We start from the raw sequence: 15815 nt of genomic DNA, 5'->3' as shown, positions 1-15815 counted from the left end.
AAGTCACACACACGCTCGGCTGTTGTTGTGGGGTTCAGGTCTAGACATATTTATAGCAGCAGTATTTCTGTAAATGGAAGACATGTTTGCTTATTATGCTGACTGCTTTTCATCCCGTGACAATGCTGCTGCTGCTGCTGCTGCTGCTGCTGCTGCTGCTGCTGCTGGTGCTGCTGCTGCTGCTGCTGCTGCTGCTGCTGCTGCTGCTGCTGCTGCAATTTTGACTTCCCCTGTCACAGTGGAAAGTGTGGGAGCAATGCCAGTGGAGGCAGAATCTGCACCTGTGACATGCCCATATCACATTTAGCAGATCTTTGTTACATTTATGACAGACTTATAATAATAGCTGTTCAAATGTGTGAGTTGATGCTAAATTGAACCTTTAAAACCATGGGAATTAATAATCTTTTTAACATAAGTTGTGGTTTGTAATACATGTCAAATTTAGTTCTGGGCAAGTCTAAAATCTAACAACTATTACTATACTCAAAGTGATTGTTTGTAAGTGAAGTGTCTCCTGCTTGTCTCCATGGAGAGGTCATTGCTTTGCCAACACTATGGCATTACACTTTCCTTTCACCAGAGACAAGCTGGCCAAGTTGCAGGTCCAACTGTGGATAGTTGGCCCCACTCACAGTAAGAATACATGCTCCTCAAGGTATTTTACATATATACACATTTAGTTTAATAAATGGTGAGCTGCCGTTCCTGTTTTTGTTTTGTAAATTAGTACATTTTGTGTTTTTCCCCCCAAAGCAGGACTTTGTGACAAAAATGAGACCCATGTACAGTACGCTGTCTGCATGTAATAATAAAGTATTGTCGATTGGCTGTGCTTGTGTGGCCAGCCCCAGCTTCACTTCAACATCTCAGAAAAGCTCTTCTAAAAGTGCACTTCCTCCTTTCGCAGTGTGAAAGAATCCCAGGCTTGCCACACTATTAAAGCAATAGCATTTTCATGGGAACAAGCAGGTCGATTAATTTTTAGATGAAAAGTGAATCATGCAATATTTAGAATAAACAACTGAATATGATGCCAATTTCTTTCTTTTTTTCTTTTTTTAAATCCTTATTTTCCATCTGGTTACCAAGCAACTAAAGTTAAAACTAAAAGAGTAGCTAATGTATTCAGTAAAGAGTCTTTACTGAATACATTAGCTACTCTTTTTGTCTCTTTTAAAGACCGTCATGCAATGGCTTTGGCTGACAACCTAATATTGCTAAACATATTTGTGGTCAATGCGTTCCCAGTGCAGTGGTCACAACACGCCCTTGTTTTGTTGAATATCTCCTGAATGAGAATGTGAAGTAGCACGTGGGAGAGAGCGAGGCAGCGAGAGCAGAGGAGGATGGCACAAGCCCGAGACGAATGAGGAACCAGGAGAAAGCAGAAGTCTCATCGAAAAGAAAAAAAAGTCTGAAGAACTTTTGGCGCACGAATCCAGGCCGAAGCGAAAGTGTGACAGGCCGAGCTGTGCGTTCACCTCTCCGGGGATTAGGGCGCCGGTGCAGAACCAGGAGGCTGTCTGAGGACACACCGCTCTGGATTGACTTTACGTTCACGTCGAGGAGGCTACAGGACGCCCGCTGTATGTGCCATCACCAGAGCCATGGGGACCGTGAGCGAACTGTGCGTGTCCAGCCTTCAGAGCTTCTTGTGCCCAGCCAATTCTGCTCAGACGCCTCCAGGTATCAAAGCCTTCTCCTAAATCGGACAATTTCGACATTTTAATACATAATAGAATTGTTAACATCCCAAATATTGTCGAATAATTTGTTAGATGTTGAATTACTAGTTTTAAAGCAATACGTGTATAAATACTTGTGTTTATAGAATCCAACCTAGTGTTTACAACATCAGGGTGAGCTCTAATCACCCTCTTAACCTGGATAAGCAACTCCCAGGTAGATTTGAGCAGGCTCGGGCTCAAATCTCTAGTGGAGCGCACGTCTCCCTTAGTGACATTGTGCGCTCCCGGACATGGGTCGACACGACGGGCTTTACATGTGTTTGTGTTGAATCAGCTGACTGCACAAAGCAAAGCAAAGCAAAGCAGGGGAAAGGGGAAGCAATGCTGTCTCAGGGGTTTCTAAATAACCTAATCAGCACTGGGATTGGTGAAATGTTTGAATACAGGGGGTACTTCTGGACGTGAACTGGAGAGAACTACTACTAAGACAGAGGAACTGTATGATTCAAACAAGACGATATATTCAGACTTCCTATAAGTGATCTGTTCTTCTGTATCTACCTCTGTATCTACCTGCGTTGCACCAATGAAATTTCCCCATGTGGGACAATAAAGGAATATCTTATCTTATATTATATATATATATATATATATATATATATATATATATATAATATATCGTCGATCGACGATATATTGACTTTTTGTGCTTCTGACAATGATGGAAAACGTTATACTTCTACTATTTATCTCCCTTTTCCAAATATCTTTATTTTCAAGAGGAATTTCTGGACATGGACATGCATCACCGTTGCTTATTTTATAATTTATTTAGACTCAAAAAGTAAATAAAGGTTACTTTTCAGGTTGGAAAGTTGAAATACTCTGGTAAACTTGTGATAAAGACGTAAATTTAGTACACTTCACAATCTTATCTAACTGCACAGATAATAATACAAAGCAAATTGTCAAGTTTTTTGTTTGTTTTTCCCCCTACATACCGTTTTCCAGTGTGAGAAATGAACGGGTGCCAGTTCATGACACCTATAACTGTAACGGTGTTCAAAACGTGACTGTAAAACGCTGTGGGAGTGATTGGATTATATTTGAAATGACTCATTCATAAGTGATTCACAGCGAGTTCATTGCCTTTCATGAGTGGTTCTAAGAGCTCTTTAGCGACTTTACGTGGAGTTTGGCAGAGTTTATAGCCCTTATCTGTGGATGTTACAGTAAACTCGTATGGGTATGAGAAGTGTGATTCATTATGTCCCAGAAAACACAGGCAGACACTGTCAGCACACGTTCCTGCGTTTGATAATATTTGGTGATTACACTGGTTTAGTCTCCAGGCAGACTGTCAACGTGTTTATAAGACAAAGCCGTTGTCTTCGCTAAATCAGATCGACGAAAAGAGACGGATTGTGTCAAAATCTTGTTACAGGAATTCATAGTTAAAAACAACATTGGAGCTGCAGCAAATAATAGAATATGTCTAGCTAAAATCATATTGTCATTGTCAACAAATGTAGAAGTTTGATATATTGCTACAATGTCCAGATAAATTATGATATTGAAACGATTCCACTAATGCAATAACCATACGAATAAACTCTTATAAAAAAAAATAAGAAAAAATATAGCCGCAAGCGGCAATGATCGGCCCTCGCCACGCCGCCGCCACGCCGCAAGAGGAGGGGGCGCTAACGCGCCCCAATTGTCCTTTTATTACGCCTACTGCTGAATCTGTGACGCTGTCACATCTTCTCCCCTTTGTTTTACCATCAAAAAGCTATTTTATTTTGAATTCTTGGCAAAATGTGCGGCCCCACTTGTCCAGAGGACGTACGCCGATTTTGAAGTTGGTGGGCAAAACGCCCTAGGAGGAGTTCGTCAAAGTTTGACGTGAACAAAATGGCTAACACAGCGTGTTTTCATTTTCAAAGGAAGATGGCGGCCATAGGGTAAGTCTGGGGGCGTGGCCACAATAATATTTGTTTTTTGTCCTCACAAGAGGAATGCGTGTTCCGAATTTCGTAGCTTTACGACAAAGTTGACCTCGGGGCGTCTCCCATAGGCGCAATGTATTTTGACTTTTGTTGGTGGCGCTGTCGCGCCATTTTTTTAGGAAAAAAAAAATGGCCCAGAAAAAACAAAATTTTTTGCCGATTCTGAATTTTGGGCAAAGTTTGGTGAGTTTTTGAGCATGTTCAGGGGGTCAAATTAGAGTTCAAAGCGATGAAGAACAAGAAAAAATATAGCCGCAAGCGGCAATGATCGGCCCTCGCCACACCGCCGCCACACCGCCGCCACACCGCCGCCACACCGCCGCCACACCGCCGCCACGCCGCAAGAGGAGGGGGCGCTAACGCGCCCCAATTGTCCTTTTATTACGCCTACTGCTGAATCTGTGACGCTGTCACATCTTCTCCCCTTTGTTTTACCATCAAAAAGCTATTTTATTTTGAATTCTTGGCAAAATGTGCAGCTTTGCCGCACAGACACCGTGACTCTTTGAATGAAAATGTGGATAACTTTTGATGGTCCTGAAGATGAGTCTCACCAAATTTCAGGTTAATAGGGCTGACGCCCTGGGAGGAGTTTGTGAAAGTCTAAAGTGTAAACATGTTCTGGCGATTTCCCCATTGGAATAACATGAAAGGTTTCGGTCATCGTTACGGCAACGCCATAACAATTATGACATGGGTCTCATTGACTTTTTTGATGGGGATGCTAAAATTGAGTTGTGTGTCACATTTCATATAATTTCGCAAAACTAAACATTTAACCTCCATATAAAATCTGTAGGGGGCGCTGTGGCGCCAAATGAATTTATTTCACTTCAAGTAGGTTTAGGGCAAAGAGTTTAACAACTGATTCTAATTTGACGCTATTCGGACTTTATCTGCGCAAACGGCAGAAATTTTAAATATGGGAGATTTCTGAAATTCTAGCTACAGTTTGCGGCTTCGCCGCACAGACCGTGAGAGGTATCAATGTAATTTGGATAACTTTTGATGTCCCACTCCTCAGTAGCATTTTCACCAAATTTCAGCTTTTTAGGGCCAACGCCCTGGGAGGAGTTCGTAAAAGTACGACGTTTGGAAAAACTCCGAAGTCATGTTTAGCCATTTTTGAAGCAATATTGCCGACATTTGGTTGGGCGGACGGCGTTGCCGTAATAATATTTTTTACTTCTCTTGTCACCATCTACCTCTGCGCCAAATTTCATGATTCTACGATCAGATTTTTTTTGGGTCATTTCCCATCTCTCAATGCATTTTTGGTACATTTGGGGGCGCTGACGCGCCAATTTTTTTATTTTAGAAAAGGGAAATAGCCAGAATGTAGAGAGGCCCGATTTTTAGAGGTGTGAACATTTTTGTGACTTTTCGTCAATGTTCACTGGGTGAAAAATAGGGGGGTTGGTCCCGAGAAGAAGAAGAAGAATATTCCGATGCGAAAACAATGTTTCCCATTTTTCAAATATCATAAACTATACATTTTCGGAAAGCGCTCGCGCTTTCCTACCTCATGGTGTGGGTCCCTGGTCACTGACGGGTACTTTCGTTAATTTTGAGTGGGCTCCGCCCACTTTGTGTTTTTGGCCCTCTATACAGTAATAATGTTCAATTTTTGCATTACATGCTTATATGCACGGAACATGCAAGAGATGGGGAACGTATTCGTGAGCTACGCAAATGAGTGCTTTATATGGGGATGACGACCGCTTCGCGGTCGTCATCTCAATGTAAAGTGCTCGTTTAGTGCGCACTTTTGCACAGGCTTCGCCCGTTTACAACGGTAATGTTCCATTTTCCTACTACTAATTAGTATGCACGGGGCGTGCATGAGTGAAGGAGTGCGTTAGTGAGTGTTTGGAAGTGGGCGAGCGCTTCGCGCTCGATTTCGTGCGCACTACGTACGCACTTTCGCAGCCGTGCTTCGCACGGCCTTATGAGATTAATAGGCCTCTCGCCAGCTTGTGGCGCTCGGGCCTAATAATTAAGAAATAATAATGAAACACTTAAATAGTTAATTTGACCTCCTCTGCACAATATATTTGAAGTAGGGCTGGGCATTTTATCAAATGTATTAGATTCATTTGTGTTTTCTAATTGACAATGGGAAAATTTGCTAAATTGTGTGAAATTGAGGTTTGAAACAAGTTTACCCCTGACTTTCTGAGGAGTGGGCACAAATTAATTATAATTGAACCTAAATCAAATGAGGTTACATATCTATAAGTAATGGAAGGCAGTTTATATTTACTTAAATTGTAGGATATGACAGAATTATACCGTGCTTTGAATAAACCCAATTTTATTAGCCTATTGTTTTTGTCAGATTGCACAGCCCTAATTTTAAGCCCCAAAAATATGGTCCCCGATCACTTATAGTAATTATCGGGACAGGCACATTCACAATGACAGTATTGTTATGTACAAATAAAGATGTATTGGCCTATGTGAAGTTAAAATGGTGAATTGCTCCAAATAGGGCATGTTTCATATGTGAAATACAGTTCAACATTCCCTATAAACACTAGAGTACATGAGTTTCTATATATTATGACAAAGCCTCCTCGTAGCTTACCTGTGTCATACCAGTGGATGATATTGACAAAAATGTATATTATTGTTTTTCTTTTTTAGCCTCACGGTAAATATATTCAGACGATATTGTGTCAATCCACCAGAAATATGCTACAACACATCTTTAAATGCTTTACAACACAAGTTATTTCCTCTTTCATTTTTATTCAGCTCTTTTCGCAACCATTTTCATTACAAACCATTTCAATACTTTTCCCACCTCTTACGTGAGGCGTGTGTGATTCATGTTAGTGCCGTTTTTATGAGAGATTTGGATGCTGAACCAGGCTACGTTTGCCAGTGAGCGCCTTCGACATGAGCTGTGTGGGAATGTAAATGAGGATTTGAGCTCGCAGCTGTGGAAGCCAGAGAAGATCTTTGATGGTTGCCTTTTTATCCTGATGAGCAGCAATGAAGTGAAGAGGCTTTGACAATACAGCAGGAAATAAATAGTATTTTCTGTTTTGCTAGCTTCAAGTTATTGATGAACACATATTATGGTGGTGGACAAAGCTGTAAAAGTATTTAGCTGAAGAAAGACGGACTATGATCTTAAATCCTTGAATGTATGCACAATTTCTCTTACAATTTCTCTAACAATAGTGTCAGATTTAGTCTCTAATATGAAGAGAGACATGGATTAAAATAGCAGTAAAATATGAAACAATTGTATCATTTTGACAGCACCCAGTTGAAAATAAATCATGCAAAAATATCTATATTTTCAGATCTGATTGACATTTAATTAGGCCTTGCTACTACTACATTATATCCAAATGGAAAAGGGACAAATGAATGTGCCTGTGGTGTGCAGGTTGTTATAACAGTGTGTGTTATGTGCAGACAGGAAGAGAAAAGTGCCTGAGGAGATGTCCTTGACAGGCTGGAGCTGTTGCACCTCATCAGGACCTGTTATATTGAGCAGCTGTCTCTCTGTCTGCAACACATTGGCCCATATGTTTATATTACAGAACAATCACGTTTAAGCAGCTATAGGAATGTCCAGGAATGTGGAGATGAAACAGTTCATGTTCTTGTTCATGTTCATGTTGACCAATGAGTATCGTATGGAACCAGTAGGGGGCGACAGTAAGCAAGATAATGTTGTCATGGTTTGCAATTTAAATCTCGTCCCTCTTGTGTCCTTGGGCAAGACACTGTAAATGTTTTAATCCAGGCATGTCCAAACTACGGCCCGGGGGCAATATGCGGCCCTCAAACTAATTTTGGTTGGTCCAAACAACAAACAAGTAGTACTTTTTACTGTAAAATTGGAAAATATAAATTATTTTGATGTTTTACCAATCTAATATGAATGTTCCAAGTCTTATTAAAGGTGGAAAGTGCATCAAAACTATGTAAAATGCAACATTTTGAATTGTTGGGTTGTTTGTGGCCCTCTTGCTCCGTATAAGTTTCAAAATGCGGCCCTCTGTGAAAAAAGTTTGGAAACTCCTGTTAATCTGATCATGTGATGTCTGAATTTTTTCATCCAAGTTGATAAAAAAATAAATCTGAATCAGAATTCAGAATTGTTGCCGGGAAAGAGAGAAGTTCTTACATGAAAAAGTATTTTCAAGCATTTGGTTTAGAATTGTAAATACTGTTGTTGTTTTTTTGTTGTGTATTATCAACATAGCTTACTACAAGAGTTGTGTCCTTAGAGATATTATCAATAGTTATGGATTTGTGTACAAAAATCGTAAGGTATTGTTTTCATTTGATATTTGAAAAATGTTACAAATGTTAAAATGTAAAAACATAAACAGCATTTGCATATTGCTTTAACATGAAATCATTTTTTAGACATGTGGGAGTTATGATAAACTTATATAACATGTCTCACTCCAGTAATTAATCATTCAGGTGTGCTCTCCTTCTCCAACGCTCAGAAAATTATAGAACACCTGAAAAGCACCCAAAGGGGCCATTACCTAGAACTGCACCTGTCGAATAAACGCTGTGCTTTTCAAACCTGCAGTGACTCATGGAGCATAAACTCCAGTCTGATGCAGAAGAATGCTGTGAAGTCATCGTAATAGTACCTTGTCTGGTATTTGCATAAAAACAAGTGCGCAATATGTCTGTTATTATTCCACGTCACTAATCTTTAATTACTCTGGTTTATTTTTGGTTCAGTCCTGGTACTGGCTAGTTCTTTTACAGATCTTATTTAGTCCTTGAGTACAGGATTTAGTTCCCATTTGAAACTATAAAAGATGGTATTTATGAATAACTATATACACTAATATAATATAATATAGTATACAATATACTATACCTAATAATATTTGACTCTATAGGTCTATCATTTAGTGTAGTGAGCAGGTTGTTATTAGGAGCCTCTCTTTGCTTCTCTTTTCTAGTATATCACTACTGTTTTATTTCCACTGTACAAGTCCATTAGTTTGGTGTATTTCTATCTGTGCAAATTGTCCAAATCTGAAAGTTGAACTATTGAGGGGAGCCTTATATGCCTTAACAACTGTATTTCATAATAGCTCACAGGAATGTGATTACAAAGTCTTCATGTGTTAATCCTAAATTATGTTTGGCGCAGACTATGGTTTTCAGATGTGTTATGGTTTGATGTGCTTATTGCTGATGATGCAGACTATGTATGTTGCAAGTACACGCAACACTTATAGAGATTAAAAGACAAGAACAATGTATCACTAGATACTACTTCCAAGTATTCAAGCAGTAAAAGTACTGTGATGATAAAGTAGCATCTGTTTATGACATGTGATACAATAAAAGATGAATAAATGAAGTGCCTTAAACAAGGACAAAACCAGTGCCTTCTGAACTGAAGGCAAATCAGACCGTGCCACTGTCACATGTTTAAGTGTAGCTGTAATTTGATAAGTAAAACATTTAAAGAATGTGCAAATGGTTGTATATCCAGATAAGTGAGGCACAAGTAAGACAGCGAAAGTCACTATCTGATTGAGCTTTTGTAGTGTGGTGCTCTGCTCAAGAGGCCGCCTCGATAGAACCCTGCTTCATCTCTGATGAATAAGGGTCACATCACACAGACCTTACTGTGAGAGCCGGCCAACACAACCAAAGCATTCAAGAGTCACAATATGTTACAGACAAAATGCTGGGAGAATCAAGCTTTTGATTTGCCAAGATGTTCTCACTGAAACTGGCGGCATGACTGTCTTCTTAACTTTTGGATCTTACATTCCTTCTGTCAGTGCACAAAGTCTACAGGTAGAGACAGGCTCAGCTTTTCCAGACAGCTGACATGCACCATTGCCATTAGAGTTATATAAGACATTTTGCATTTGAAAATTGTTGACTCCATGCAAAAGGATGAGGAGAACAGAACAAGATGTGCAATCTCAACAGTTCAGTGAACCAAACCTAACCCATGTGCCACTCACCCTGCCCCCTCTTCACTTTGGTTAAACCTAAGCAGCAAATGCGTCATCTGGGCCATTTGCATGGATCTATTAGGCCATTTGGTGCTGTCTGTTCCCTTTAGTCGAACGACTAGAAAGTAGACATGAAAAGGAAGTCTACGTTTCAAAATAAATGTTGCCATTATTATTGCCGAGTATTCTTGTAGGTCGTTATTATTTTAATTTTAATAGAAATACGTTTTTCAGACTGTTTCATGGGTCGCATTTCTTGTCCAATTTTTGTAATTGAACGCTCTTTTTGTAGATATTTTTTGTGCGATTCTTGCTGTTGTTTTTTGATATTTCTCTGTCTTGTAGTTTTTTGAGGGGGATTTGTCATCGAAGTTGCAATTTTTTTTTTTTTTAAATTTCAGTTACACGTCCAGAGGTTTCACTTTGTAGTTCAACTTTGTAGTTCTAGTACTTGTAGTTCTAGAACACCTCTCTCTTTCTCTCTCATTACTATCATACAAGCTTTTTCTTCTTCTTTGGTGACGGTTGGCATCCACAGCGTTACATTACCGCCAAACCAGCCCGATTGCTTTTGAATTTTCGCGTCTTTGTTGCGTGCCGCTGTCTTAATATAGTAAAATAAGTGGAGCGACTACTGCGTCTTCATATTTAACTGTGAAATCGTAACACGGTATTTACAACGTGTTACAGTAAATACGCGTGACATCTTTTATTCTGAAGGCATCAAGTGGACGCGCGTTGCTTCACTTCCGCCGTCTTGATGCTGGAGCAGGCAGATTCCGTCTTAACCGCTCCTAAGGGCTGTCGACACCGCCACCCTCCGTTTACCGACGAATCCTTCCTCTAGACACTCGTTAACGCCACAACAAGAACTTATTCGAAGTCACAGTACGGTCTAGATTCGAGTTCGTCCGTATCCGGTACATTTCTTTCTCCGATTTACTCTCGAAACTTTGTTGTAAACGGAGCGAGACGCGGGCGGCGGCAGCATGGTGCTAAAGTCGGAAGACGGGATAGGTGAGTGAAACTGTCCGTATTTCACGCAACACTGTCGCAAAGTACGTGCCTGTCGTATTCTCAGTGCATCAAATCTAATGTTTGTTTTGAATTCGACGTGAAAGACCACGCTTTAAAGTTGTTTATTTATGAGTCGAATCTGTGCGTGAAATGTCGACATGTAATATGGTGGTTAATGCCCTTTCGACACTCTGGCCTTGTTTACGGCACTGGCTTCATAAGTTGATTTAGTTAGGAATAAAATCACGGAAAATGTTGTGTTTACAGTTGTCATTGCAGTAATTACTATCGCTGTATTATTCTACATAGATGTCTGAATCCTACTCCCAATACCCACGCGCAAAACTTCGTCTGCCATTGTTTTCCTGCCCCGTCTTTAATGCAAAACTGCTTTTGTTTGAAGTACAAGTCGCACCATGGCAACGATATATGCCCTTTTTACTGCTGCTGAGCCATCAACAGCAACAGGTGTGAGCTGCTGTTAAGTCTGGCACAGTTTACATTGCACACTGTCGTAATAACATACTTCTCCAATAGTATATTTTATTTTGATGGCTAGTGATTGTGTTGACATCTGAAAAGAGTGACATTATACACAGACTGTTTTTGTCGCCACACTGTGTTAATGTGTGCGAAAGTTAAGGAAAACACATTTAGAAACACACTCAAAGCCTTTGTAATAGGACTTCTGTTTCTTTTTGGATTGGTTGGCACCCTGATCTGCGTCGCTGTAATCTTGTTAAGAGTACACACTGGATTTCTGTCAGACTGATCCGGTTATGTGCCTTGGCCTTTTGTTTTCCCCATGTAAAGCCTGGGAAACTGTGTGTAATATATATATATATATATATATATATATATATATATATATATATATATATATATATATATATATATATATATATATATATATATATATATATATATATATATATATATATATATATATATATATATATGTATTAATGTTTTTTTTGGCACAAATTGTAGTACCCCAGCTTTGATTTTGTGGGTGAACCCCCCCGAGGAGCTGTTTGTGTGTGTGCCACTTGGTGCTGGGTGGTCAGTGGGGTTAAAAGTACTTAATAGTGTGACGGTGATGGACACGGAGAGCTGTAATGGCGATTGCTGAACTGTGTGCCCGGGCCTGGCTGGCACTAATGCCCTTGTGGGTTGATAATCGCCATCTTCTTCCGCGTAATTGTATTTTAAGCTTTCTATGTGCGCCGTTTGGATGCAATCTACCGCTCTTTTCTCCGTGCGGATGAGATGGTGCAGCTCTAATGGACGTCTTATTATGTGTGGTGTTTTGTGTTTTGGCAACCTGACAACGCCCAGTATGTGCATTGTTAACAGTCTAAGGACAGTATCACTTTTGATTTGGGTCGAAATGGGTCTAACAATAATAACTTCAATTGAATTTGTTTGATGCTTTTTTAAGTTGTCAGAATAATACATCAAAACCACCATCAAAATCCTTGTGATGATTATTTTATTGTGTTATTCTTGCATTATTTACTCAAGCTTTCTCTCCTTTCCAACAGTCTCATTTTAAAGTGTGAACATGTAATTTGCTGCTTTGTTGTGATGTTTCCTTTCTCCCACTTCGTTCAGCATCTTATCTCTGTTTTAGTAGCCGCTGTTTATGATATTGACATTGTTCCGGATTATAGAGCCCATGGATTACGCAAAGGAAGGAGAAGCCATTTTCTCACCGGATGAGTGCATCAACATAACAGCTTTCACTCAGCGAGTAAACTCTGAGAAAACTCTGAAACAGGAAGAGGGTTTGCCAGATATGCTTAACAGGAAGTAGTGTTTAGTCTTTTGTGTGGGTTTTGTTTTCTTCAGAATATTTCCATTAAGCTGCATCATAATTATTAAGATAATTCAGTGGTTCAGGTAAAATTCTAGTACGTTTGTTTTTTATGGTACACGGGGTCCTCTGTAGTTTATTAAATTTTATATATTTTTTCACGTCTTTGTAGCTTCCAACTTTTTATTTCTCTAAAACCACATCTTTTAGTCCTTCTTTTGACCATGTTCTGTGTTTGAAGTTTTTATTTCTCAGAAAAGCATCTCATTTTTATTGGGCCACTTACTTTGTGTGAGAACTGTTTCTCTACGGCTCATGTAATACGTGGGTTTGTGAGTGAGAGGACTCTGAACGCAGAGCAGCCTCTGATAAGGATCAAGGCAGGCGGCCTTGAAAGACAAACGTGTCTATTATGATTAGAAATAGCCCTTCCTGCCTTTAAGCCTCACAATGTAAGCCTCAATATTGACCTATAAAACACCAGTGTTGATAAATGCTGTATCAAATGATTATTCTAGGCTGGTCTTTGTTGGGTTTAAAGGATTTTGGTATGGTCCATGCAGCTGTCAGTCGTGCCGGATGTTTATATTTTGTGTTTGGGTTCGGCTGAAGCGGAGTGTACCCAGGAAAGCCATGCCATATGTAGTATGATCTTGTTGCCAATCCAGACTTGTTCTCTGTTCCCAGCATTCCTTCACAGAAGCGCAGCCACAGCTAACGAACCAAGGGCAAACTTTGTCAACATGGTGCTCTTGGTTTGGTGACAGGGAGGGTCTGTTTGAACAGCAGTGTGACTTCCCCGAAAATATCTGCAAAGATTTGGAGCTCTGATTTGTTCATTCATTCTATCTTTTTTACAGTTATCCTGTTAAAACACAACAATAAATAAATAACTAACACAGGATACTAAAACACAAATAAAACATTCAGTAAAATTAACCAATACATAATAACACATTTATACATTCAATATGAGATAAAATTATATGAAAAAAAACAAGTGCACCAGTACTGCGGGTAGTCCTTTCGCAGTGCTTTAAAATCATTAAAAGGCATACAATATTTCATATTTTGAATCATTTGAGCACAAGAAGGAGACTTAGCATACAGAATTGCATCATCTGCATACAAGTGGATGCTACCGTGTTTTAGATTATGTCCAATTGACACCTTTTTATTAAGGTAAGAACATTCAGATTGAAAGACATCAGCAGAAACATCTTGAGCTCTATTTGTCAGGTAATCTGTAAACCCTTTTTTAGAATTTGTATTGAACCCAAAAGCATCCAGACAATCCAAGAGAATACAGTGATCTACTGAATCAAAGGCCTTTGACAAATCAACACAAACAACACATTCTTGATTATCCAATGCAATAACAATATAATTTCTAACTTTGGTAGCAGCTGTGGTAGTTCTATGCCTGGTCTAAATCCAGACTGGTAACATTTTAAAATGGAACATTTGGTCAAGAAAGCACCTGGTTACTTATTTGCTTCTCTAAGAGTTTTGCTCGTCAGGATAGTTTTGAGATTGGAAATTATTCAAATAATTTTTCTGGCTTCCTTTGTGCAAAGGGAGAACAAAAGCCACACAGCAATGTGATACTTTCCCAGTAATAACAGTCTTATAGAAACTGGTAGTTTCCTGGTAGAGTAAACGATCCAACACTGATACACTTACACCATAATTAGCATCACAACACATGCTTCTAATGTGACCATTATGTGTCATGTGTGTTCTAACAGTTTATGGTAGGTTGTATGTCACATTGTAGACTTCACATCCAGGCGTGAAGTGAACTGTATTTTCTCTAAAACCTGATTTTATATGTTCAGTTTTATGTTATGTGTGATCTGAAGTGGTCGACAAATTTCAGTTTTTATCTTGGAACATACAAATACTATTCTGTTCTATTGTTAATCATTCTGATCTTTGGCTTCTAGTGACAGAGTGAAAATGGTTTGTGCAGCTAATTTATGCACAAAATTATGCATATTAAGTATGTTGAATTGGGCTACAACAATGAAATTGGAATAATCGTGACAGTATTTTGAGAATTGTTGGGTTATACAAGCTATACAGACTTAATAAAAATTAATAAAACACATGTCAAATTTACCTTATATAATTATGAAGTAGTATACTTTATATGTACTAACTAGAAGACTAGTTAAAAACCATCGCCTCCTCGTCTAGTCTCGTCCCCGTTTCTGTTAAACACAAAAGTCACTCATCACTTAGACACATCTGCTTCCATGAGACAAGAGACTCACCATGTCGTAACAACATGACGAGCAGCAATGCAACAGTCTGGAGGAATGTGCAGCGCAGCAGAGACTGGGCGTGTCAGCAGTGAGTTGATGCATTGTTCTGGTAAAAATACAAGCTTGTTATAGTCGGGCGTCGGAACAGTCCCATTGTTTGGGAGTTGAGGGGAGGTGACGGTGATGGCCAGTGGCGTGATGGGTCAAGGCTGAGTGGACAGCAGATCATACTAAATGCTGAGTCACACAGACATGTCCCACTTGAACGGCAGATGACCTAATCTGTTCAAAAAGTATTAGTCATAACTTTTTATCGGCAACTCCCTCATTTATATATTTGTCCTTCCTACACGGCGCAGTATGACGGCAAAAACGGTATATCATAACTTATTCAGCAATTTAGCATGAGCGTTGGGTTCGAGCATAGACCTGTATTAACATATTAAAGAATAATAATTTTCACAATTATTACAGATTAGCAGATCAAGATTTGATTAATCACAATTCTATTTACTCTTGTTATTGTCTTTAGGTCTAACACTGGTTTTTATAGTTCAATTTGAGTTTTTAGGATATTATTTTTTAAACAATAAGCAAAAGAAAGAGAATGCAACTTGTAATGTAAAGGCTACTATGCAACAATTGATACCTGGACACTAAGTGATAATAAAACTAATAATAATACACTATACTCATTTTGATTAACACCCAAGGATTTATACAGAAAACAAATCATTAAATAAGTCAACTTGGACCTTTCCTTGATAATTTTACAATAATTTTTATTCAAACTTATGTAAGGTTAAAAAATTAAGCTATTGTTTTGTTTCTAAAATGACAATCCATTTTCAGTAAATATTTTCTTTTTTAAATAATCATTAGTATCAAGCTTTTTCAATGTCACAATCGTGTTGGAAATGTGTCTATATTACACTAAAGGACATGATTTTTATTCAAACAGAAGTACAGTTCCCACGTTCCCACACAAATATACCATAAATAAAACATATATAGATGACACTTGATATTGTATATGGCAGAGACAG

General features: G+C 38.9%; 1 protein-coding gene across 2 annotated transcripts in view; it reads left to right on the top strand.

The window, feature by feature from the left end:
• The first annotated feature begins 1494 nt into the window (after positions 1–1494).
• Positions 1495–15815, top strand: part of cyth1a (cytohesin 1a) — a 28459-nt gene continuing 14138 nt past the window's right edge. Inside the window, exon 1 of one of the 2 annotated variants that reach the window (XM_072443273.1) lies at positions 1495–1689. In XM_072443273.1, the coding sequence (XP_072299374.1) occupies positions 1611–1689 (79 nt within the window). In that variant the 5' untranslated portion in view covers positions 1495–1610. Of the gene's footprint in view, positions 1690–10477; positions 10687–15815 lie in introns of those variants that run through there. The other variant, XM_072443274.1, reaches the window with a different exon arrangement.

The sequence above is a fragment of the Eucyclogobius newberryi genome, unplaced genomic scaffold (genome assembly GCF_026437365.1).
Source record: "Eucyclogobius newberryi isolate DKJ021-1_F unplaced genomic scaffold, fEucNew1.0.hap1 SCAF_13, whole genome shotgun sequence".
Classification (NCBI taxonomy): Eukaryota; Metazoa; Chordata; class Actinopteri; order Gobiiformes; family Gobiidae; genus Eucyclogobius; species Eucyclogobius newberryi.
Note: the sequence above shows the minus strand (reverse complement) of the source record. Positions and strands in the feature narration are given on the sequence as shown.